Below are 25,557 nucleotides of genomic sequence, written 5' to 3' on the forward strand. Positions count from 1 at the left end.
AACATCTGGCCCCCATCTGTCTCCATCCACGGAACCCCCTGCTCCAGCTCCTGCCCCAGCCTCCCTCTCCAGTGGCTGTTGGGCAGGGCTGGGAGCTCAAGGCCTTCCCTCCCTCTCCTGCAGCAGCCTCTGGCCAGGACTGAGGAACCAGGACAGGGGAGGGAGGGGACAGCCCCACCCCGGAGGTGCCCCAGGCTCTTGGCAGAGCCAGCTGGAGACGTTAGAAGCAGCTGCGAATGATTCATTTCGCTCGGCCCCCACCCCACCACCTCAAACATACCCTGGGGCTGATAACCAAGTTCCAGCCCCTACAGCCCTGCAGCCTCCAGACCTCTGACACCTCTCGGTCAGCCACAAAGCCCTCCCTACCCAGCCCCACTCTCCTTAGAAATCTAGTCCATCACCCCCATCACCCCTGGAGCTGGGACACGTCCCATTTTCTTTTATTTATACAAAAAGTTACTTTTTTAAATATAATTTAAGAACCCCTCCAAGCACCGGTGTCCGTTTCTGGGTTCCACCACCAACTACCGCCCTTTTCACTACCTCACCCCACACCCCTTCATAGGACACAGCTTGGGGGTCCCAGGCGGGGTCCGGGGATGTGGGATGACCAAGGCACTGTTCTGGAAACAGACACGATCATGGGCCCCTGTTTCAACTTGGGCAAAGGAGGCCATAGTGAAACAGGTTCCCTCCAACACAAAGTTATGACAAGGACGGTAGAAAAACAAAACGAAAAAACAAAAAGGGAACGGGGAGAAAAATTAAGACCAAAAACAAAACTCAAAAACCTTCAATATGAAGGCAGCAGCTGGGGGAGGGGCATTTACAAGGGAAAAAATGATTGAGTTTGGTGGTGACAGCAGCAAGTTGGGACTACAAACCCCAATGATTTTGTCACTGGGCCCTGACACCCCTTCTTGCCCCCTGGGACAGCCCCCCCACTCTGGAGCTGGCAAGGGAGTCACACTCTCTTTGGTCTGCGGGAACGCACCCATCAAGGTGAGGGGGGGCACCTGGGGAGGCCGGAAGATGATGGGCACTTCCTTTTCCTCTGGTCACACCCAGTCCTGAGGGAAAGGCGCCCTCACCCTTGGTCTGGAGTTCCCCGAGGTGGCTGGGGGGTGATTTTCCCCTCCTATTATGGCAGAACCCCCAAATCCTGTCTCTCCAAATTGCCAGCTCCTCACCCCACGGGCTCAAAGTGCAATCCAGCGGGGCACAGGGCTGGGGGCCTCTGTGAGTCCCCACTCTGCCCTGGAAAATGGGGAGGCGGTGTCCCTGGGGTGGGGAGTTCCTGCAGGTCAGTACTGTGGGGCCGGTCCTCCTGTCCCACCCGGGGTTCCCGGCTTGGCCTGGGACTTCATGTGCTGGACACTGGCCAAGATTTTCTTCTGGTGTCCCGCCAGAGTGACTCCGATTCGGAGCAGGTCCCTGCAGAAGGAAAGGAGAGCTTGGTGAGACCCTAGGGTCCCTGTGGCCGCTCTCCTCGCTTGGCTCCTGAGACGGTCCTAGCCTCAGGATTGTAAGCCAATCAGAAAAGCCAGTGGGGGAGGGAGAACAGATGTCAACAGTTCCCGGGCAGTTTTTTTAAGAGCTGGGCAGCCATCCTTCTGTGCAGCCGCAGAAGGGGGTAGGGCTGGAGGCCAGAGGCGGGGCCTTTGGCTTGGGTGCCAGGGAAGGAAAGAAAAGAGAGAAAAGCCCGCAAAATGAGACTGGGGGAAGAGGTTGCACAGATTGCCGTAGAGGGAAATGGAGTGTGAGAAAGAAAAGGCCGAAGTGGGAGAGGAAGAGCTGGGTGGAGAGGAAGAGAAGGTTGCTGATGGCTGGAGGCTGAGATAAGGGGAAAAAAGGGAGAGGAGGCCCCCTGGGTCAGAGAGAGGCTGGGAAGAATTAGGGAGGGATGTGCCCAGGCCCCGCGGGGCAGGGGCAGACTGGCCTGAGACCCTCTGGCTCTAGCCTCCTGAGTAGCTGGGACCACAGGCACGCACCACCATGCCCAGCTAATTTTTTTGTTTTTGTTTTGTAGAGATGGGGTTTTGCTATGTTGGCCAGGCTGCTCTCAAACTCCTGGGCTCAAGCAGTCGGTCCACCTGAGCCTCCCAAAGTGCTGAGATTACAGGCGTGAGCCACCACCTGGCCTTCACATTTCTTTTTTTTTTTTTTTTGAGATGGAATTTCACTCTGTCATCCAGGCTGGAGTGCAGTGGTGCAATCTCGGCTCACTGCAACCTCCACCTCCCGGGTTCAAGCGATTCTCCTGCCTCAGCCTCCTCAGTAGCTGGTATTACAGGCACGCACCACCATGCCCAGCTAATTTTTGTATTTTTAGTAGACATAAGGTTTCACCAAGTTGTCCACAATGGTCTCGAACTCCTAACCTCAAGTGATCTGCCCACCTCGGCCTCCCAAAGTGCTGGCATTACAGGCATGAGCCACCATGCCCGGCCTTCAGATTTCTATTCCTTCTATTTCTGTTATTCAACCTGGGGTGAGAGGAGATCTTGGGAGAGGAACGGGAAGGCAGAAAGGGGGAGTAGCAGACAAAGGCCAAGTGGGGATACGCAGCCTTTGGGAGGCAAGGAATCATAAAACCATTTCACATAAAAGCTGAAGAGGATCTCCAAAACCTAGCCCAATCTTCTCCTTTTATGGGTGGAAAAAGAGAACCCGAGTTGACACATTGTTACCGTGAGAGCCGGGCCTGGAATGCAGATAGATGCACAAAGATAGCTAGAAGTGAGAGGCGGAAGCCCGATGGCCCAGGGCTGTGATGGCAGGAGGAGGTGAGGCGGGCAGGCTGGCCCCAAAGAGTCCTTGGGTCCTCAGCTCCATGGGGCTGTGACTGCTCCTCTGGGGCCCTTCTAGGCATGGCATGAGCGCAGTGCAAGAAGACAGCATTGGCACCCGAAGCTGACCCCAAAAGCCCCTGCAGACCCCGTGGGCCTGACTCCAGCTGCCCTGCTCTCCCCGCCCCACTCCAGCTCCTGCCACTGCTTACTCGGCAGAGATCTGGCTGACCAGCTCGAAGGAGCCAAAGCCAGCGGCTGCGAAACTTTCTTCGTATCTTCCCATTTTGATGGCCCGAAGCCACTCGCCCACAGAGCCAAAAGCTGAGTAGTGAGGCTGCCGCTGGTCCAGGAGAGGGTGTGAGGCCCTAGGGGGCAAGGATGGGGAGGAATGCTGAGTACCAGGCCCAGGTCCGGGGGAGGAGGTGGAACCCAGCCTTGGAGAGGCGGACAGAGGCCCTCCCACCCAACACCAATGAACGGACACTTCTGGGCAAGGAGTGGGGGCAGAGAGCGGGAAGGAGGGCCCATTCTCTGCAGTCCTCACCCGCCATTCTCCCGGGCCACGATTTTGAGGCTGGCGGGGTTCCGGATCATCTTGTCCAGGGCGCTGACCACCTGGGGGAAGCGGGGCCGGGCATTCCGGTCTTTCTGCCAACAGTCCAGCATGAGCTGGTGGAGGGAGGTGGGACAGTCTGGGGGCGGGGGCAGCCGGTAGTCCTGTTCAATGGCATTGATCACCTGGAAAGAGGGGAAGAAGCTCTGGGTGAGGCTGTCCAGGAAAAGCAAAGATGCTAACAGGCCCAGGAAATGGTGACTTGGAAGATGGTAGGATAGGAGCCACAGCCCCCCAAAAAATAACAGATCCAGGAATCCTCCTAGCCGGAGTTGAAGCTCTCTGTGGCTGAAGGCCCCAGCAGCTCTTGGGCTATGATACAGACATGTTACCTCCCAACCCTGCCCTCCATCTCTGCATCCTTCTGCGACCCAAATATGCTGTACCCAACTCTTTTATTTATTTATTTATTTATTTATTAAGACAGAGTCTCGCTCAGTTGCCCAGGCTGGAAAGCAATGGCGTGATCTCAGCTCACTGCAACCTCTGTTCCTGGGTTCAAGCGATTATCCTGTCTCAGCCTCCTGAGTAGCTGGGATTACAGGCACCCGCCCATCATGCTCGGCTAATTTTTTGTATTTTTTTAGAGACGGGGTTTCACCATGTTGGCCAGGCTGGTCTTGAACTCCTAACCTTAGGTGATCTGCCCACCTTGGCCTCCCAAAGTGCTGAGATTACAGGCAATGAGCCACCAGGCCTGGCCCTGTATCTCAACTCTTTGATACAAAGATCAATTCTCCTTTTTGTCATCTCCATGGTCTCAAGAACCCAGCAGTGATGACTCTCTGGGAACCCACCCTTCACCCCAAATCCCAGGTGAGAGAACACTCGAGGAAAGCTTGGTAGGACCACGGGACACTTACGTCCTGATTGCTCATGTCCCAGTACGGCCTCTCCCCAAATGACATCACCTCCCACATCACAATCCCGTAACTCCAGGCATCACTGGCGGAAGTGAACTTCCGGAAGGCAATGGCCTCCGGGGCAGTCCATCGGATGGGAATCTTTCCTCCCTGCAGAAAGAGGAGAAAAGGTGAGCTGGGGGACTCACTGAAGGACTCACCAGACCCAGCACACTGCCCCCCAGTCCCCCACCTGCCTCTGCTTTTTCCCCCTAGCTCAGGCCCCAAGCCTCCTACTCTCCAACTCTGTTTGCCCAGGTTGGAGTGCAGTGGCGCGATCTTGGCTCACTGAAACTCCGCCTCCCGGGTTCAACTGGTTCTCCTACCTCAGCCTCCTGAGTAGCTCGGATTACAGGCGTGTACCACCACCCTCAGCTAATTTTGTATTTTTAGTAGCGACAGGGTTTTCCCATGTTGGCCAGGCTGGTCTCGAACTCCTGACCTCAGGCGATCCTCCTGCCTCAGCCTCCCAAAGTGCTGGATTTACAGGCGTGAGCCACCACACCTGGCCACTGTTCTTTTGAGACAGGGTCTTGCTCTGTCGCCCAGTCTGCAGTACAGTGGCACATTCATAGCTCACTGCAGCCTCCAACTCCTGGGCTTAAGCAATCCTCCTGCCTCAACCTCCCAAGTAGCTGGGACTACAGGTGCATGCCACTGCGCCTGGCTAATCTTTTAATTTTTTTGTAGAGATGGGGTCTTGCTATGTTGCCCAGGTTATCCAACTGTTATTTTCCTAGACATCTGGAAGTCGGCTTCCTGGAGCTGACTGTCCCCCCACCCACAGCCTGCTCCTGTATTCTCTCCCTGGAGCAGGGCTGCCAAACCCTCAGCCTCCCACCTTTCCAACCTGCCCTGCCCACCTGGCCCTAAGAAGCTCACACCCAGTATTACCCCCAGCATTACCAGGGAGCTCGTGTAGGTGGGATCGGAAGAGTTCTCCTCCAGGAATCGGGAAAGGCCAAAGTCAGACACTTTGCAGACGAGGTTGCTGTTGACTAGGATGTTGCGAGCAGCCAGGTCTCGGTGGACGTAGCTCATCTCGGCAAGGTACCGCATGCCCGAGGCGATGCCCCGCAGCATGCCCACGAGCTGGATGACTGTGAACTGTCCGTCGTTTAGCTGGAGAGCAGATAGGGTGGGGGCTTGGTGAGGACAGCCCACCCACCGTTCCCCCTCCCATCCACATCTTTTTTTTTTAGAGACAGGGTCTTGTTCTGTCGCCCAGGCTGGAGTGCAGTGGTGCCATCATAGCTCACTGCAGCCTCAACCTCCTGGGCTCAGGCAAGCCTCCTGAGTAGCTGGAACAATAGGCATGTGCCATTATGCCTGGATAATTTTTTAATTTTTAGTAGAGATAGGTTCCCACTATGTTGCCCAGGCTGGTCTTTAACTCCTGGCCTGAAGCGATCCTTCCGCCTGGGTCTCCCAAAGCACTGGGATTACAGGTGTTGAGTCACCGCACCCAGCCTCCCGTCCACTTCCTAAACTGTATCTGTCACTTCCAGACCCACCTCACAACTCACCTGTAGGGCAAGCCCCCCAACTCCCTCAGGTGAGCCTTCCTCCTTTCTCTTTTCCCAAGTTTTCTCAGCTCTTGCTACAGTATCACAACACATTGCTTACAATGGTTCCTGCTTCAATGGTAAGCATTCAGTCTCTCCCAATCGGATTATGATTTGAAAAATTATTTCAACTTTTCCTTCCATTTAACCTGGTACACTGCTTTATACCCAGGAAATACTCAACAAATGCTTTTCTGTTTTTTAGTTTTTTTAGAGACAAGGTCTCTTTCTTTCCCCCAGGTTGGAGTGCAGTGGCACGATCATGGTTCACCGCAGCCTTAAACTCCTGGGCTCAAATGATCCTTCTGCCTCAGCCTCCTTAGTAGCTGGGACTATAGGTGCACACCACTGCACCTGGCTAATTAAAACAAAGGGGTTTTTTTGGTAGATATGGGGTCTCACTGTGTTTCCCAGGCTTGTCTCCAACTCCTGGCCTCAAGCGATCTTCCCACCTTGGCCTCCCAAGGTGCTGGGATTACAGGCATGAGTCACCTGAGCGACCCGTCTACAGGTGGAGATACATTGGTGCTGATCCAACCACAAAGTTGTGCAGCTCTCTTGGACTAGCTGTGTGTGGATTTGCAAGAGAACAGTGAGGAACTGCAGTATGACCAATGATCGGTGCAAAAACCAAGGTCTGAAGCCCAACCTTGACCTTTAAAGAGTTTGCTCTCACCAGGGAAACCAACAAGTCACAGACAGTAAACAAATCCCATATTCTGGGTTCCGCTAAGATTTGGCAGACCGTCTGCAGCCCTACAGAACCAGGGACATAGAGTCCAAAAACGGAATTTTGAATCCATCCTCCAGACCTGCACCTGCCCTACTCCCCGCTCAGTTTGTGGCAACACCACCACTTGCCAGATGGTCAGGGTATAGACCTCAGAGTTTCCTTTGACCCCCTTTTCTCCCTCACCAGCCACTTCCAATCCATCAGCAAGTTCTGCTGGTGATGCTTCGAAGACATGTCCCAAATCCAAACCCTTCCCTTCACCCCACGGCCTGGATGCTGGCAACAGGCTTCTGCTGCAGGCCTCTCCCAGCTCCTGCTCTTGCTCCCTAGCACCCAGCAAAGAGGTCTTTTTATTTATTTATTTTTTTGAGATGGAGTCTCGCTCTACTGCCCAGGCTGGAGTAAAGTGGCGTGATCTTGGCTCACTGCAACCTCCGCCTCCTGAGTTCAAGCGATTCTCCTGTCTTAGTCTCCTGAGTAGCTGGGATTACAGGGGTGCACCACCATGCCTGGCTGGTTTTTGTATTTTTAGTACAGACAGGGTTTCACCATGTTGGCCAGGCTGGTCTCGAACTCCTGACCTCAAGCGATCCACCTGCCCCGGCCTCCCCAAGTGCTGGGATCACAAGTGTGAGCCACTGTGCCCAGCTGGGATCCTCTTAAACTACTCTCCTGCCAAAGCCCTCCAGCGGGTTCCCGTCACACTGCCCAATGCAGCATCTACCATCTCTCCTCTGTTCACCAGGTCACCTGTGCTGGCCTTCCCATCTCTCTCTCTTTGTAAGAGATGGGATCGCCCAGGCTGGAATGCAGTAGTGCAATGATGGCTCACTACAGCCTCGATCTCCCAGGCTTAAGTGATCCTCCCGCCTCAGCCTCCCGAGTAGCTGGGACTACAGATATGCGCCATCATGCTCTGCCCATTTTTGTATTTTGTGTAGAGACGGGGTTTCACCATGTTGCCCAGGGTGATCTCTAACTCCTGGCCTCGAGTGATCCACCAGCCTCAGCTTCCCAAAGTGCTGGGATTACAGGTGTGTGTCACTGCGCCTTTAAGACCCTTTCTGTCTCTTCGACCAGGCACGGTGGCTCACGCGTTTAATCCCAGCACTTTGGGAGGCCAAGGAGGGTGGATGGCTTGAGGCCAGGGGTTTCAGATCAGCCTGGCCAACATGGCGAAGCCCTGTCTCTACTAAAAATACAAAAATTAGCCGGGCATAGTGGCTCATGCCTGTAATCCCAGCACTTTGGGAGGCTGAGGTGGTGGGCAGATCACGAGGTCAGAAGTTCGAGACCATCCTGGCCAGTATGGTGAAACCCTGTCTCTACTAAAAATACAAAAATTAGCTGGGCATGGTGGCACTCGCCTGTCGTCCCAGCTACTCAGGAGGCTGAGGCAGAAGAATCTCTTGAACCCAGGAGGCGGAGGTTGCAGTGAGCCAAGATTGTGCCACTGCACTCCAGCCTGGGCGACAGCAGGACTCCATCTCAAAAAACAAACAAACAAACAAAACCAAAAAAACCCCACGTCAGATAGAGCTTCTCTTACAGGAAATACAGAGAGACAAGCTAAATGATCCCATAAGAAGAATTTCATAAATCCAGAAATCAAGACATTCAGGTGGACAAGGGACCCAACCCTTCAGTGTGTCAGTGTCATCATGAGGAACTGCTCAAGATTTAGAGAGGCTCGAAAATATAATAATCAGCAGGCGTGGTGGCTCACGCCTGTAATCCCAGCACTTTGAGAGGTTAAGGAGGGAGGATCGCTTGAGTCCAGGAGTTTGAGACCAGCCTGTGCAACATAGCGAGACCCCCATCTCCGTAAAAAATTTAAAAATTAGCCAGGTGTGGTGGTGTGCACCTGTAGTTCCAGCTACCCAGGAGGCTGAGGCAGGAGGATCACCTGAGCCAAGGAGTTTGGAGGCTGCAGTGAGCTATGATTGCACCACTGCACTCTAAACTGGGCGAAAGGGCAAGACCTTGTTTCTAAAATAAATAAATAAATAAAATATATATAATAACCAGGTACAAAGCCCGGTCTTGAACTGGATCCTGGTTGGAATAAAGCAGCAGTGAAGGACATCTTTAGAACAACTAGAGAAACGTGAAAATCAACTGGGTATTCAATGACGCTAGGGAATCGCTATAACTCTGTTCAATGCAATGTTATTTTGCTACATAGAAAAATGTTTTGATTTTTTTAAAAAGATGCCTAGGCCAGGCATGGTGGCTCATGCCTGTAATCCCAGCACTTTGAGGGGCCGAGATGGGTGGATCACTTGAGCCCAGGAGTTCAAGACCAGCCTGGGCAACATGATGAAACCCTGTCTCTACTAAAAATACAAACATCAGCTGGGTATGGTGGTGCATGCCTGTAATTCCAAGCTACTCAGGAGGCTGAGGCAGGAGAATCACTTGAACCCAGGAGGTGGACGTTGCGGTGAGCCAAGAACGCACCACTGCACTCCAGCCTGGGTGACAGACGGAAACTCCGTCTCGAGAAAAAAAAAAAAAAGCCTAATAAAGTAAAAAAAAAAAAAAAAGTCAGTAAAATCTGGTAAAGTGACCAAATAAATTAAGCAGTTCCCTTTCCTCTCTAGCCATATCTGCATGAAGGACCCCGTTTGCTTTTTTTCACATTTGAAATGATTGGTTTACTTTTTTAAAAAGCCTGTCTATTTACTTGCTAATTTTCAGTCCCCCTGCCCCATTAGACCCTCTGCTCCCCAAGAGGAGAAATCCAGTTTGCCGTGTGCATAGCTTTATTCCTGGGGACTGGGAGGATGACCGGTGCGTAGAAAGCACTCAGTAAATATTTGTCAAAAGAAGGAATGACAGGCCAGGCACAGTGGCTCATGCCTGCAATCCCAGTGCTGTGGGAGGCTGAGGAGGGAGGCTCACTTGAGGCCAGGAGTTCAGACCAGCCTGGGCAACCTATCGAGATCCTGTCTCTACAAAAAATTTTAAAAATTTGCTGAGCATGGTGGTACATGAGTGTAGTTCCAGCTACTCAGGAGGCTGAGGCGGGAGGATCACTTGAGCCCAGGAGGTCAAGGCTGCAGTGAGCTATGAATGCACCACTGCACTCCAGCCTAGAGGACAGAGTGAGACTCTGTCTTAAAAAAAAAAAAAAAATTGGCCAGGCGCGGTGGCTCACGTCTGTAATCCCAGCACTTTGGGAGGCCGAGGCAGGCGGATCACCTGAGATCGGGAGTTCGAGACCAGCCTGACCAACACAGAGAAACCCCCGTCTCTACTAAAAATACAAAATTAGTCAAGCGTGGTGGCACATGCCTATAATCCCAGCTACTGGGGAGGCTAAGGCAGGAGAATCGCTTGAACCTGGGAGGCGGAGGTTGCAGTGAGCCGAGATCTTGCCATTGCACTCCGGCCTGGGCAACAAGAGTGAAACTCCATCTCAAAAAAAAAAATTCAATTAAAACAAAATTAAAAAAAAAAGAAGGAATGACAACCTTCAGCTGTATGGGGCAGTGGGAAAGGAAGGTCCCAGGAGCTCAGCCTTTCCCAGAGGGAAAATTAAAGGCAGAGGGCCGGCCAGGCGTGGTGCCTCACACCTGTAATACCAGCACTTTGGGAGGCTGAGGTGGGGAGATCACTTGAGGTCAGGAGTTTGATACCAGCCTGGCCTACATGGTGAAACCCTGTGTCTACTAAAAATACAAAAATTAGTCAGCATGGTGGTGCATGCCTATACTACCAGCTACTTGGGAGACTAAGGCAGGAGAATCGCTTGAACCCTGGAGGTGGAGACAGCAATGAGCCGAGATCGCGCCACTGCACTCCAGCCTGGGCGACAGAGCGAGGCTCTGTCTTAAAAAAAAGAAAAGGCAGAGGACCAGGGCTTAGCCCAAGAGGAAAAGGCTGGAGGAGGTGACCGGGGACCCACTGTCTGTCCTGGCTTCTTAACCCAAGTGGCCTCTGGGTGTAAGTGGGAACTCCGGGTGGCCGCAGAAGCCAGGGAGGGTGCTCACCCGCAGGAAGGAGTCCAGGGCGCCGTTCTCCATGAACTCTGTGAGAATCATGACGGGCATGCTGTTGGTGACCACGCCCTCCAGGCGGATGATATTGGGGTGCTCGAACTGGCCCATGATGGAGGCCTCGCTCAGAAACTCACGCCGCTGCCGCTCCGTGTAGCCACCCTTCAGGGTCTTGATTGCCACACAGCTCTCCTTCTTCCCTGGGGCCTTGAGCCGCCCCCGGCACACCTCGCCAAACTCACCTTCAAACAAGGACGCAGAGCTCATCAGCTCTCCCGCCCCGGTGTGGCCCTGCCCACCCCCGCTTCGTTCCCAGGTGCCCGGGCAGCCTTTGGCTCTCACCTGCACCAATCACCTCTTCAATCTTGACGTAGGAGACATCGATCTCTTTTGCAAATTCCCTCACAGCCTCATTAGGGTCTTCATAAGTGAAGGGGTCGATGTAGACCTTAGTACCTGAGAAATCAGGCAGGGCCCCGTCAGCTGGGAATTAACTCCCACTGGACTCGGAGGCTCGGCTCATAGCTCTTAGCCCCAAACCCCTATCTCCGTGGTTTTTTGTTTTGTTTTTTTTCCTGAGATGGAGTCTCGCTCTGTCACCCAGGCCTGGAGCGCAGTGGCGCGATCTTGGCTCACTGCAATCTCCGCCTCCCGGGTTAAAACGATTCTCCTGCCTCAGCCTCCTGAGTAGCTGGGATTACAGGTGCCCACCACCATGCCTGGCTGACTGATGTATTTTTTATAGAGATGGAGTTTCAACATGTTGGCCAGGCTGGTCTCGAACTCCTGACCTCAAGTGATCTGCCCACCTCTGCCTCCCAAAGTGCTGGGATTATAGATAGGAGCCACCACACCCGGCCCCAAGCCCCTGTTCCCATCAAATTAGGGCAACCCACCATGCCCGATGAGATACTGTCCGTGTTTGTCCGAATATTCTGCTTCTCTCCCATTGCTCTGCTTCCTGTAGCCAATGGGAAAGGAACAAAAGGTAAACTGAGTCACACATCTTTATGAGGCACACACACCGAAGGAAGGAGCAGGGATTGGAGAAGATTTCAAGTAAAAAGAGGCTGGGGGCAGCCAGAAAGGCTTGTCCTGTAGCACCCAGGCAGGTGGCCATCAACTGAGGGCTTCCAGGGGCCTCTGGGTGTCAGAGCCCTTACCTGAGGCAGAGAACCGCGACCACAATGACCACCAGGACCAGGACCACACCCACGACTGCCGTGCCCGCAATCAGGGCCAGCTGCTCCCGCCAGCCCTCGCTCTCTGCGGAAGGAAAGGCTGCTGATCAGGAGAAACTGATGGTCCTGTAGGAGGCCCCAGCCCCGGCTTTGAGCAATGAACTGTGATCTCCTGAGAACAGGTCCCCAGTACAGGGGACAGGTGGAGGGAGAGGACACAAGCAGGCAAGGTCAGGGAACAAACAGTGGGTTTCAAACTCCCCCCCAGGGGCCAGCAGGCTCCTCTGAAGTACCTCAGGGCAAGGGAGGAAGTTTCGAAATCTTTTCTTACTGCCAGAGTAATTTTTTGTTTGTTTTTTTGAGATGCAGTCTCACTCTGTCGCCCAGGCTGGAGTGCAGTGGCGCAATCTCAGCTCACTGCAATCTCTGCCTCCCGGGTTCTGCGATTCTCCTGCCTCAGCCTCCTGAGTAGCTGGGATTACAGGTGTGTACCACCATGCTCGGCTAATTTGTGTATTTTTAGTAGAGATGGGCTTTCACCAGGTTGGACAGGCTGGTCTCAAACCAGCCTGGGCATGCCCAGCCGCCAGAGTGGTTTTGATTTGGTTCTAGTATAAATACCAGAGTCCACAAAAAAATCTCCATTCAATGAAACGTTCTAAAGGTGAAACATTTTCAGGTTTTTATCCAAAAAGTCTATACAATTGAAATGTTCACCAAAAGATACAATAAAAAACAAAATCAGCTATTTCCATACAACTGATTATTACGTCTCCATAAAAAGAAATGAAATATTGGCCAGGAGCAGTGGCTCACGCCTGTAATCCCAGCACTCTGAGATACTGAGGTGGGAGGATTGTGTGAGGCCAGGTGTTCAAGACCAGCCTGGGAAACATAGCAAGACCCCGTCTCTATCAAAAAATAATAATAATTAGCCAAGCATGGTGGTGAGCACGTGTGGTCCCAGCTACTCAGGAGGCTGAGGTGGGAGGATCGCTTGAGCCCAGGAGTTTGAGGCTGCAATGCACTATGATCAGACCATTACATTCCAGCCTGGGTGACAAAGCAAAATCGTGTGTCCAAAACAAAAACAAAAAACAGGCCAGGTCCAGTGGCTCATGCCTGTAATCATAGCACTTTGGGAGGCTGAGGTGGGCGGATTGCCTGAGCTCAGGAGTTCGAGACCAGCCTGGGAAACATGGTGAAACCCTGTCTTTACAAAAAATACCAAAAAAAATTAGCTGGGCATGGTGGCTCATGCCTGCAGTCCCAGCTGCTTGGGAGGCTGAGGTGGGAGGATCACTTGAGCCTGGGAGGTTGAGGCTGCAGTGAGCTGTAATTGAACCACTGCACTCCAGCCTGGGTGACAGAGCGAGACCCTGTTTCCAAAACAAACAAAAAACAAACCACAACCAAAAAAACCCACGGATATATACTACAACATACATAAACCTTGAAAACATTCTGCTCGGTGAACAGTCACAAAAGACCACACTGGAAGATTTCAAGACAGAAAGTGGGTTAGTGCTTGCCAGGGACTAAGGCAACAGAAAGATCTGGGTGGGGGGTGATGGCTAAGGGCTACAGGGTCTCTTTTGAGGGTGCTGAAAATGTCCCAAAATTACTTGCGGTGGTGACTGCACAATTCTGTGAATGTATCAAAAGTCATCGATTGTACACTTTGAACAGGCAAATTGTATGGCAGGGGAACTGTATTTCAGTAAAGCTATTACAGAAAATTACAAGGTTTAAAAAGCCACTGGTCCAATGCTGGGTGTGGCGGCTCATGCCTGTAATCCCAGCACTTTGGGAGGCCGATGCGGGAGGATTGCTTGAGGTCAGGAATTTGAGACCAGCCTGGGCAACATAGGGAAACTGTCTCAACAAAACATAAAAAAAAATTTAGTTGAGCACGGTGGCACATGCCTATAGCCCCAGCTACTTGGGAGGCTAAGGTGGAAGGATTGGTTGAGCTCGGGAGTTGTAGGCTGCAATGAGCTATGATGGTGCCACCGCACTCCGGCCTGGGTGATAAAAAAAGACCGTGTCTCTTAAAAAAAAGAAAAAGTTAGGCCGGGCGTGGTGGCTCACGCCAGCAGTCCCAGCATTTCGGGAAGCCGAGGCGGGTGGATCAGGAGGTCAGCAGATCGAGACCAGGAGGTGGCGCTTGCGGTGAGCCGAGATCGCGCCACCGCACTCCAGCCTGGGCAACAGAGCGAGACTCCGTCTCAAAAAAAAAAAAAATGTGAAAGAAAAAAGAAAGCCACTGGCCTAGCATATTAAAAATAACCTGTTACCTCCAATCCTCAAAGCCCTGCAGGAAGCTTCATGATATTCCCATTTTGTTGGATGGGGAATGGGGAGCTCAGGGGTCAGGTTGTTGCTAAAAGTCAAGCCTGCGGTGAGCTTTTTTTTTTTTGAGACAGAGTCTTGCTCTGTTGCCCAGGCTGGAGTGCACTGGCACAGTCTCAGCTCACTGCAACCTCCACCTCCCAGGTTCAAGCGATTCTCCTGCCTCAGCCTCCCGAGTAGCTGGGATTACAGGTGTGCACCACCACACTCAGCTAACTTCTATATTTTTAGTAGAGACGCGGTTTCACCATGCTGGTCAGACTGGTCTCGAACTCCTGACCTCAAGTGATCCTCCTGCTTCAGCCTCCCAAAGTGCTGGGGTTACAGGGTGAGCCACTGTGCCTGGCTGTGCAGTGAGCTTTGATCGAGCAACTGCGTTCCAGCCTGGGGGTACAGAGTGAAGCAGGCCAGACTTCACAAAACTCAGCTGTTGGTTTTGGTTTCGACATCTTACGTTCTCTCCTCTCTAGGGCATGCCATGTGATCCACAGGAAGAAGGACATGAAGATAGGACTTTGACCGGGTGCAGTGGCTCATGCCTGTAATCCCAGCACTTCGGGAGGCCGAGGCGGGCGAATCACAAGGTCAGGAGTTCGAGACCAGCCTGGCCAACGCGGTGAAACCCCGTCTCTACTAAAAATACAAAAAATCGGCCAGGCACGGTGGCAGGCGCCTGTAATCCCAGCTACTCGGGAGGCTGAGGCAGGAGAATGGCTTGAATCTGGGAGGCGGAGGTTGCAGTGAGCGGAGATGGCGCCACTGCACTCCAGCCTGAGGGACAGAGCAAGACTCCATCTCAAAAAAAAAAAAAAAAAAAAGATGATGGGACTTTGGAGACCTGGGGTCTTCCCAGGAACTTTGGGGGTCTTTCCAACCCCCACCCTCACCCCCTTCCCCAGGCTCACCATCCAGTTGGGTCTGGCTGTGATGTTCCTGGCCGAAGGGCCCGTAGCCGGCCTCAGAGCGCGCCCGTACCTGCACCAGGTAGCTGGCTCCCCGCTTCAGCCCCCGCAGCTCTGCCCGGTTTTCTGACGTCTTCAGGAACCGCACGCTGCTGGGACCCTCGGCGCCCTGTCCGGGAGAGGTAGTGGGGTGGCCGTCACCCGGGAACCCAAGTTCCTGTTGCTCTTCCTGCCTCCTTCCCTCGCCCTCCACTCCCATCACTAGCCTGCCTTGCAACAGGTGAGGCCTTTGGGAGAACTTACGTATGCAAGCCATGTGCTGTATTCGTAATATCATTCCTTTTTTTTAAGACAAGGTCTCACTTTCTCAGGCTGGAATGCAATGGTGCAAACACAACTCACTGCAGCCTCGACCTCAAGTCGAGAATCACTTGGATTCCAGTGATTCTCCTGTCTCAGCCTCCTGAGTAGCTGGGATTACAGGGGCCCGCCAACACACTCAGCTGATTTTGGTATTTGTAGTAGAGACGGGGATTTCACCTTGTTGGCCAGGCTGGTCTCGAACTCTTCACCCCAGGTGTTCTACCCACCTCGGCCTCCCAAAGTGCCGGGATTACAGGCATGAGCCACTGTGCCCAGTCTAATTTTTTTCATTTTAAGTATTTTTTGTGTTTTTTTTTTTTTTTTTTTTTTTTGGAGACGGAGTCTTGCTCTTTCGCCCAGGCCGGACTGCAGTGGCGCTATCTCGGCTCACTGCAAGCTCCGCCTCCTGGGTTCACGCCATTCTCCTGCCTCAGCCTCCCGAGTAGCTGGGACTACAGGCGCCTGCCACCGCGCCTGGCTAATTTTTTGTATTTTTAGTAGAGATGGGGTTTCACCGTGTTAGCCAGGATGGTCTCAATACTCCTGACCTTGTGATCCACCCACCTCGGCCTCCCAAAGTGCTGGGATTACAGGCGTAAGCCACCGCGCCCAGCCCATTTTAAGTTTTTTATAGAGATGAAGTTTCACCACGTTGCCCAGGCTGGTCTCAAACTCCTAGGCTCAAGCATTCTGCCCGCCTCAGCCTCCCAAAGTGCTTGGTATTACAGGCGTGAGCCACCGCACCCAACCTGAGCCACTGTGTCCAGCCGCTGGTAACTATTACAGTAACTATTTTATAGATGAAGAGTCTGAGGCTCAGACAGGCCAAGGGGCTTACCCAAGGCTGCCCAGGGAATCCATGGCAGAGCTGGAATTCAAATGCCTGCCAGGTGCCTGCAACCCAGGTGTCCCAGCCAGGAGAGCACAACCCATTGCCCACCCATCCCAGGGCTGGGGGATGGCCTCACCTTCTCATGGTATTTGACCTCGTAGTCCAGCACAGCCCCACTGGGTGCCCGGGGAACAGCCCAGGCCAGGCTCAAGCTGCTGGGTGAGGACCGCGTCACCCGGATGTCGGACACTGCAGGAGGTACTGTGAGAGGCAGAGACACAGGGAACCCTTGTGCATGGTAGCTCTGTCCCTTAACTTAAAAAAAAATTTTTTTTTCGAGACGAGGCTGGAGTGCAGTGGCGCAGTCTCAGCTTACTGCAACCTCCGCCTCCTGGGTTCAAGCAATTCTTCTGGTTGCTTCCCAAGTGGATTACAGGTGCCCACCACCATGCCTGGCTAATTTTTTTATTTTTAGTAGACATGGGGTTTCACCACGTTGGCCAGGCTAGTCTTGAACTCCTGACCTTGTGATCAGCCTGGCCATGTCCCTTATCTTTTCCAACACTTCCTCTGCTGGCTACACTTGTCTCAATTTCCCCCTGGCTGTTTCGAGAATTCCTTCTGATTCTCTCTGGCCCCAGTCCCACTGGGGGCCTTCCTGTACTTAACTCTCCAGCCCAGCTTTACGAGCTCCTCACCCTCTCTTTCTTATTCATTTATTTTGAGAGAGGATCTCACACTGCTCTGTCACCCAGGCTGGCATGCAGCGGTGCGATCATAGCGCACTGCAGCCTCCGACTCCTGGGCTCAAGCGATCCTCCTGCCTCAGCCTCTTGAGTAGCTGGGACCACAGGCATGCACCACCTCACCTGGCTAATATTTTTATTTTTTGTAGAGACAAGATCTTCCTATGTTACCCAGGCTGGTCTTGAACTCCAGGGCTCAAGTGATCCGCCTGTCTCAGCCTCTGAAAGTGCTGGGATTACAGGAGTGAGCCACTGCGCCCAGCCCTCTTTCTGCCTCTTGCCCCCAAAGCCTTGGCCCCTCACACTTCCGGGGTACCCAACTTCACAGCCCCTGCCTCTCCCCTTCAGGCCCTCAGTGACATCTCTCCCGCCAGACCACCAGCCGCCCCAGCCCCCAAGTCTCACCCTCTCGGTCAGTGGTGACATTGACAGGCTCAAATGGGACGGGCCCCGTGGCTAAGGAGGATACCCCGTTCAATGCAGTGACCTCAAAGGTATAGGTGAAGTCAGGACGTAGCCCTCGAACCACCACCCAGGGCTCCACCAGGTCCCGGGGGCCGGGGTCAAAAGTCAGGTCTCCCCCGCAGGGCGCACAGGAGCCTCCGGGTCGGCACTCCCGGCAGCGGAGGGCGTAGGTGAGGTCCTCTCGGCCACCAGACTCCAGGGGGGCACTCCATTCCAGGTGCAGGGAGGAGCCGTTCAGGCGGGAAACCACGCTCCGCGGAGCCGAAGGAGGGGCTGCAGGAGACCAGGGAGTCAGGCAGAGGCTGACCTGCTCTGCGGTGGTGGGGAGAGGGCAATGGAGGCACCAGCAGCCATGCTGGACTCTTGCCTTGGAGACAGTGGGCTCCACATGTTCCTCCGGGCTAGGGACAAGCATGCCAGGGACAAAGGGAAGAAGCCCAGGGAGGATGGGGGCCATGTGAGGGTCCACCTCAGAGGTCTGTGACCCCTCCCCAGTGAACTGCACCTGGGTGCTGGTCACTTACTGGTGCAGGGTGCACCCCGGGGGTCTGTGCGGGCCCGGAAGTACCCGACGCGGCACTGGCAGACGGCTGATCCAATGGTGTTAGAGTGGCTATTGGCTGGGCATGGCTGGCAGGACCCTTCTCCTGACAGGGGCTTGAAGGTGCCCTGGGCACAGGCTGAGAGAGAGAAAGCATTCATCAAAAGCATGCACAAAAACATCCATCTGCACGGTGGGCTCGGTGGCTCATGCCTCGAATCCCAGCACTTTGGGAGGCTGAGGCTGGAGGATCGCTTGAGCCAAGAGGTTCAAGACCAGCCTGGGCAACATATCGAGATCCCATCTCCAAAAAAAAAAAAAAAAAAATTCCAGCTTCTTTTAAGGCTGATGAAGTGCTAAGGTGGGAAAATGGACAAAAGATCTCAAAACCTCTCCTCTTAGAGGAGAAAGGAGACTCTCTCCAGAGAAGGGGTCCTCACCTGTTTTGACCCTGATCTCGGCAGTCTGGTGAAGCCCACAGAAAGACCTCTACTCCAACTTATGATTTTAAAAGCACACCACAAAATACATAGGAATACCAGGGAAACCAATTAAGCTGAAATGCAATGAAACATGAGGAAAAAAGTTTGGGCTACAGCAACATTTGTGCTTCTTTCTTAAGATACAGCAGCAAGTCTCCTAACCTCTGTAATACTGAAGTCACCATGAGCAAAAACAATCTTTTGGCACTTGGAATGGCCTGTAAATACCTGTGATTTTTTTTTTTTCCTGAGAAGGAGGCCAAGGAGGGCAGATCACTTGAGTTCAAGACCAGCCTGGCCAACATGGTGGAAACCCGCCTCTACTAAAAATACAAAAGTAGCCGGGTGTGACGATGCATGCCTATAATCCCAGCTACTCCTTGGGAGGCTGAGGCAGGAGAATCGCCTGAACCCGGGAGGTGGAGGTTGCGGTGAGCTGAGATCCCACCACTGCACTCCAGCCTGGGCAAAAAGAGCGAAACTCCTCGTTGGAGTGCACTCCCAGACCGGAGTGCAGTGGCATGATCTCGGCTTACCGCAACTTCTGCTTCCCGGGTTCAAGTGATTCTCCTGCCTCAGCCTCCCAAGTAGCTGGGATTACAGGCATGCGCCACCATGTCCGGCTAATTTTGTATTTTTAGTAGAGACAGGGTTTCTCCATGTTGGTCAGGCAGGTCGCCCAGATAATTATCTAAAAAATTTTTTGTAATCCGGGTGTGGTGGCTCACACCTGTAATCCCAGCACTTTGGGAGGCCAAGGCGGGCAGATCATGAGGTCAGGAGATCGAGACCATCCTGGCTAACACGGTGAAACTCCATCTCTACTAAAAATACAAGAAATTAGCCGGGCGTGGTGGCGGGGCCTGTAGTCCCAGCTACTCGGGAGGCTGAGGCAGGAGAATGGTGTTAACTTGGGAGGCGGAGCTTGCAGTGAGCCGAGATCGCACCACTGCACTCCAGCCTGGGCGACAGAGCAAGACTCTGTCTTGAAAAAAAAAAAAATTTTTTTTTAGAGACGGGGTCTTGCTCTGTCACCCAGGCTGATCTCGAACTCCTGGGCTCAAGTGATCCTCCCAGCTTGGCATCTCAAAGTGCTGGCACTATGGGCATGAACCACTGTGCCAGGCAATACCTGTGATTTCCATGGGGCACAAGTGTCAGGTCCTGCTACAACTGCAGGTGGAATTTCAAGTGGAAATTAATGAATTTCAGGTGAAAATAAAGTCTTTTTTTTTTTCCAGCTGGGTGTGGTGACGCACGCCTGTAATCCCAGCACTTTGGGAGGCCGAGGTGGGCAAATCACTTCAGGTCAGGAGTTCGAGACCAGCCTGGCCAACATGGCGAAACCCCATCTCTACTAAAATACAAAAATTAGCCGGGCGTGGTGGCGTGTGCCTGTAGTCCCAGCTACTCACGAGGTTGAGGCAGGAGAACTGCTTGAACAGGGACCCGGGAGGCAAAGGTTGCAGCTGAGCAGAGATTGTGCCACTGCACTCCAGCCTGGGTGACAGAGCAAGCCTCCATTTCAACATCTAACTATACAAAATGGAAACTTAAGAAGTGGGTCCTGAGTGGAGTTCAGGACTCTCCCCCGGATGAGCAGCAGTTGCAGAGGAAGCTCCAGCTCTCACCTCGGCACTTGGTGTTCCCCTCAGCTGCCTCGAACCCCGGAGCACAGCTGCAGCCCGTGACCGGCTGTTCGGCCCACTGGCCATCCTCACGGCAGTAGAGGCTGGGGCTGGGGCCAGGGGCGGGGACGGCATCCACCACGCAGCTACCGGCCACGGGCACAACCAGCTCCCGAGGCACAGTCTCCGGGAAGCGAGTCAGGTTCACAGTCAGCTGGGCGCACTTTTTGTAGAAGAGGTGCAGGGATAGCAGGGCCATGCAGGCACCCTGGTCCTGGAAGGCCAGGTAGAAGCCAGCCTTGCTGAGCGGTCCCAGACGCAGCGTCTTGACATTCACCTTCCCGGTGGCCTCGGCCCCAGGGCGCTTCCGGGTGAGATGCTCCGCGGCCACCGTGTCCACCTGCCGGCAGGGGGGAGGCACACCGCTGCTGTCCCCACTCCCTGAGGACCCAGCGGACTGTTGTGTTCTTCCCAGCTCACCCTCCCGGACCTCCTTGGTTCCCGTTCCAGAATCTTCCCTCCACCTTCCCCAGGGCACACTTTCTGCAGGCCCCCACGCTGTCCATTCAGCCTTGCAAAGCTCCTGCGATATGCCCGGCCTCTGGCCTGCACCTTTCCCCCTTTTTATTCACTCGTTCTACAAACATTTACTGACACTGACGCCATGCCAGGCCTTGACCTCAGAGTCAAGGAGACAGCGATGAATGAATCCTGGGGAAGTTATAAAGTACCATGAGGCCGGGCGTAGTGCCTCATGCCTGTAATCCCAGCACTTTAGGAGGCCAAGGTGGGAGAAATCTCTTGAGCCCAGGAGTTAGAGACCAGCCTGGGTAACGTAGAAGACCCCGCTTTAAAAATATAGATATAAAAGAAAAATAAATAAAGTAAAATGAGTGCCGAGACAGGCAGGTGGACAGAGGTATGCAGGATTGTAGGGAGGAGAGAGTCAGCCAAGGTGGCACAGGCAAGATCTCGGAGCTGGAACTCGGAAGACAAGCAGGGGTGTGAGAGGCAGAGAGGCCCCCAGGTGGAGACATCACCGCTGCAAAGTCTCGAGCTGGAAACCAGCCAGGTGCAGTCAGGGAATGGGAGAAACTCAGTGTGGCTGGAGCACAGTGGGGTAGGGTGGTTGAGGTGACTGGAGGAGAAGCCTGACCCCTGGGCCTCCCTGGGGGCTGGGCCAGGCAGCCCCCGTATATTCTGCTGCTCCACCCAGAAGATCACCCCCTTCCCTCCCCAGACCTAAGCCTCCTGCTTCCAGCCCCCAGCGCGCGGGCCAGAGGCCTCGCAACTACATCGGCTGCCCTCCAGGCCACGGGCCTGCTGGCTGGAATCCCACCTTGGCTGTGGCTGAGCCCTGGGGGCACCCAGGTACCTTGATGTAGGGGTTCTCCATCCAGGCTGGCGTGAGGGCTGTGGCCGTGTCCGCATCGCTCTCATAGTAGAAGACGGTGAAGGTCTCCTTGCAGGAGCGCCCAGCCCGAGGCAGGGACAGGCACTCGAGCATGGTGAAGCGCAGCGTGGCGTACACGTGGACGGCGCCCCGCCGTGGGACCCAACCTGTGCGAAGCCAGTGGGCCTGGCCCGGGGCACGCTGCACGTCACACACTTCGTAGGTGCGCACGCTGTGCTGTTCCTCATCCAGGCCGCTCAGTTCCTCCCACTGTGCAGAGAAGGAGGTCAGCAAGGGGGCTGGGGAGCCGCCAGGGAGAGGGCTGCATGGGGTGAATCCTATAAAGTGAGAGGGACTGAGAAAGGGGGGCTGCTGGTACTGCGAGGAGGGCGCCTCTGAGAAGGGCTCAGACGACACTGCTGGGGCTGCTGTCATCTGCGGGGACAGGGGAGAGGAGTGGCACGCAGAAAGCAGGCGGCACAGGTGCCCTCTCCTCCCTCAGTTTCCCTCCAGAGCTCCAGCTCCTGGGTGCAGCTCTCACCTGCCCGTCCACCTGAGGGAATGTCACCCACTTCAGATCCGCAGTTTCCAATTTTGTGTTCAGCAGGGTCTCTGAGACAGAGAGACAGAGTCAGTGCCTGGGGTGGGGGAGGGAGGTCAGGAAGACCAGATCCCTGGGAACCGAGGCAGGTGGATCCTCTTAGCTCTGAGCTAGAGGAGTTGGGGGGCCAAGAGGGGAGCAAGCCCTGCCCTCTGCACCCGCCTGATTTCTGGCCTCTTCTGCTAAGTGCCAACCCCCCCCCCAACATCTGGTAGGCATGGGGCTCCCTTGGGATACCCCAGATCTAGGCCTCCCTGGAGGAGGGAGGGAGATCAAAATGGACGGGGAGAAGGGGCGGCAGCTCAGAAAGGGTTAAAATGAGAGCTGCGCCCTGGTCCTGACCCCCACGAGCAGAGGCTGCTGGTGTGGGAGGGGAACCTCTTGTCTCAGCCTCCACGTTTCCTCCCCTAAGTCCCAGAATCAGCCTCTCTACCCCACAATTTCATTCCCTGTCCAAGACCCCTCCCTGCTTTCAGACCAAACACCCCGTCCATCCCTCCTTGAAGGGAGCGCTCCGTGCCTGGGGCATAGCCCTGGCCCCCATCCCAGTACCTCCCTCCCCACGAGTGCCCTGATCAGGAAGCACTGGAGGTCGGGATGCTAGGGTTCCCAGGCTCCCGCCGAGGCCTCACATCTGGATTTGGTTACGGGAAGGCAGAGGGGAGGAGATTCTGGGGGGCGGTATGAATGGGAGGGGTGAACACACCTGGCTTGGCTCGGATCATCGGGGGAGGGGACAGGCACTGGAGGAAGGGGGGGATTAGGAAAAACTGCACAGCCCCTGGCAGTGGAGAGTGGAGGAGGGAGGGTACAGGAATCCCCTCGGGGGCCGGCAATGTGGGGGGCATTGGGCGCTGGGAAGGGTGGAGAGGGGAGCCAGAACACCTGGCTCCCACCCCATGGGAGCTGCAGGAGAGAAGGGAAAGAGGGTGGGTGAGGCAGCCTCTTCCTGGGGACCAAATGATGTCCTCCAGCTAGGGGTCAGATGGGAAGCCAGCCAGCCTGAGGTGAGAGGCGCAAGGTCCCCATGGGTGGCAAGAGACAGCCCTGCTCACTGGGGACAGGATGCCCGGGTTCTGGGAAGGGGGTGGATAGAGGCTGCCGTCTCCACCCTCCATTGTTCCAGCCGGGATAGTGTTTTCCTGTCTCCAATTTACACACTGTCTCTGCCTCGGGCTGTCCGCAGCCCAGAGCAAGCGCAGGCTCCCTTTCTGCGTCCCAGCTCGGCTGCAGCCATGCTTTGATCTGTCAGTTCGCATGTCTCTCACCTATCTCTCCTCCACTCTCTGTCCACCTCCATTTCTCTTTCTGACAGTCACTATCTCTCCTTCGCTTTCGGCCTCCACTTCTCGCTGTTCCTTGCGGCACAGGGCCTTGGATAAACTACTTAACCTTAACTAAGCCCCAGCCTCCTCATCTGAAAAATGGGGGCAATAATAGCACCACCCTTAGCGTTGCTGGATGGGTGAAATTAACATTTGTAAGGCGCTCAGCACAGGCCTGGTGCTTGGAAACACTCAGGTAATAGGTGTCACAATCACCATTTCCTCTTTGCGTCTTTCCTTCTCACCACACCTCGTCCTCGTGGTTTTTCCACCCCTTTGGCCTTCCTCTTCCCCTCGTTCATGGTTTTTGTTCCCCCTTCTCCTTTCTCTGAGCTGGGCAAGCCTCCCCTCACTCCCAACCCCACACCTAGCCTTTGATCCCCAGCCCAGGGCAGTCCTGCCCAGCCAGGGGGAGAGGGTTTTTCTAACGCCGCTGAATCCTTCCCTTTGGGAGTCCCTCATAGCCTACCGCCCCATAACCACTTTCATACCAGACAGAGAAAGGGGGGTGTTGGCAGCTCACTGAAAGGACATTAGGGACACAGGAGAGTTTCTAGGGCTCTTGGCTCCCCCTTTAGGGGACCAGGAGGGACAGCGATCCATGGCCAAAGAAATGCTTGGAGAGACCAGGAGGTGGGAGATAGACTGGGTTAGTTAGGGCGATGTGGGGGCTGTGTAGGTCAGTTTCTACCCGCTCCTAGGTCTCAAGGGAAGCCCGGGACTCACCTGGGGCCGGGGTCTAGACTGCATTTAAAGGGATGGGGTGCAGCCTGTAGAAACCAAGGAGCCACCCTATACCAGGGGCAGGAGCAGTGGGCGGGAGAGCGGTTTGGGGGTCTGCTGTGTGAATGCAAAGGAGGCCATCCTGTTGCAGGAGTGTGGAATTGGAGGATCAAGGTGTGATCGCTAAGGAATTGGCGGTGGGGGTCGTTTTAGGGCCTAGCACGAAAAGTTGTGCCTTGTCTGCTGTTGCTTCTCCGGAAACCTTCCCTCATGTACGGCGGGAGGTGGGACTGGGACAGAAACTTTGCAGATAGTTTTGAATAGTGGGGTAGGGAGGAAAGGAAAGGCAGCCAGGGGCGTATGTAATCAGCAGTGAGAGTTCGGGGAGCCCGGGCAGGGGAATGTCCCGGGTCGTAGCCAGACTCCATTTCTTTCCCAAACAAAAGAAAACTCCACTACCCGTCGGGCGCCTCTTCCCCGCCCCCCTCCCGTTCCAGCACTATCGGTCCGAAGTGTTTGGGACTGCAGTGCCCGGGTAGGGGTAGTCAGAGGCCGCCCCTCCACTCCGAGGCCCAGATGTCGGGGGGGAGGTCCCAGGAGTGACGGGGTGCGCCCCCCCCAAGGAAACTCACCTTCCAAAGCTGCGGCCAACGAAGCCCAGCAGAGCAGCACCCGGAGCTCCATGGCGCCGCCTCACTCGGGTAGGATCCGAACTGAGTTTGGGGGGCCCTCGCCCCCCCAGGTCTGACTCTCCCTGGGCGGGTGGACGCCGATACTCCGCGCGGGACTCCCCGTCGGGGCCCTCAGCGCGGGCCCATGCGAGCGTGCGGGGCACCGGGCGGCGGCGCCAAGTGTGGCCCCGCGTCTGTGCCGCGCGCGCGGGCGGCGGGCCCGGAGCGTGCTGGCAGTGGCCGCGCCGGGCGGGCGCGCAGCAAGACGTGGCTGGAGTTGGGGTCCCTCCGGGGCCTCGGGGTCCCGCCCCGGGTGGCGGGGGCTGAGCCGGCCGCTCGCGGTCTCCCCCCCTCCCTGGAGTGGCTCTGCTCGCGCCGCCGGGCCGAGTGCTCTCCTCGCGGGCGGGGATGGTGGGAGCCCGAGCGGGGACGGAGCGGGAGGGAGGGAGACTGCGGCGCGGAGCCGGGCGGGCCGGGCCGGGTAGGGGCTGAGCTGCGCTGGAACTGGGCCGGGCGGCGCCGGGCCCGGGAGGGAGGGGCTCGCGGGGGGCGGGGCAGCTCTCCCAAAGCGGGGGCTCCGCGAGGGAACCCCGGGCGCGCTGATTGGAGCTCATGCTACTGAATAATTCATGAGGGAAGCGGAGAGGGGCACCGAGTGGAGCAGGTCGGGAAGTTGAGAGAAAGTTTGGAGAAGGGGGAGGGGCGGCGGGTGAGGAACCCCGGGACCGCCCAGATGTGCGCCG

The 25,557-nt window shown here is 55.2% G+C and overlaps 1 protein-coding gene across 3 annotated transcripts; it reads right to left on the reverse strand.

Annotated features, from left to right (window-relative positions):
- Nucleotides 1–414: 414 nt before the first annotated feature.
- On the reverse strand, nt 415–25,320 carry EPHB4 (EPH receptor B4). Of its 3 annotated transcripts, none has more exons than XM_016946204.4 (17): nt 24,776–25,320; nt 22,036–22,106; nt 21,477–21,764; nt 20,105–20,501; nt 17,975–18,130; nt 17,391–17,723; nt 16,376–16,500; nt 15,048–15,213; nt 11,773–11,875; nt 11,506–11,570; nt 10,952–11,065; nt 10,604–10,851; nt 5,217–5,432; nt 4,272–4,421; nt 3,340–3,533; nt 3,005–3,160; nt 415–1,437 (listed from the first exon to the last, which is right to left on the reverse strand). In XM_016946204.4, exons 1-17 carry the CDS (start codon nt 24,825–24,827, stop codon nt 1,308–1,310), a joined length of 2,964 nt encoding a protein of 987 aa, XP_016801693.1. In that variant the 5' UTR covers nt 24,828–25,320; the 3' UTR covers nt 415–1,307. The 3 variants fall into 3 exon arrangements, with proteins under 3 accessions (XP_016801693.1, XP_016801692.1, XP_016801694.1); XM_016946203.4 differs by having other exon boundaries at nt 16,376–16,554; nt 24,776–24,927; XM_016946205.4 differs by lacking the exons at nt 11,506–11,570; nt 11,773–11,875 and having other exon boundaries at nt 16,376–16,554; nt 24,776–24,927.
- Nucleotides 25,321–25,557: the final 237 nt, after the last annotated feature.

Source organism: Pan troglodytes, chromosome 6 (assembly GCF_028858775.2).
Source record: "Pan troglodytes isolate AG18354 chromosome 6, NHGRI_mPanTro3-v2.0_pri, whole genome shotgun sequence".
Lineage (NCBI taxonomy): Eukaryota > Metazoa > Chordata > Mammalia > Primates > Hominidae > Pan > Pan troglodytes.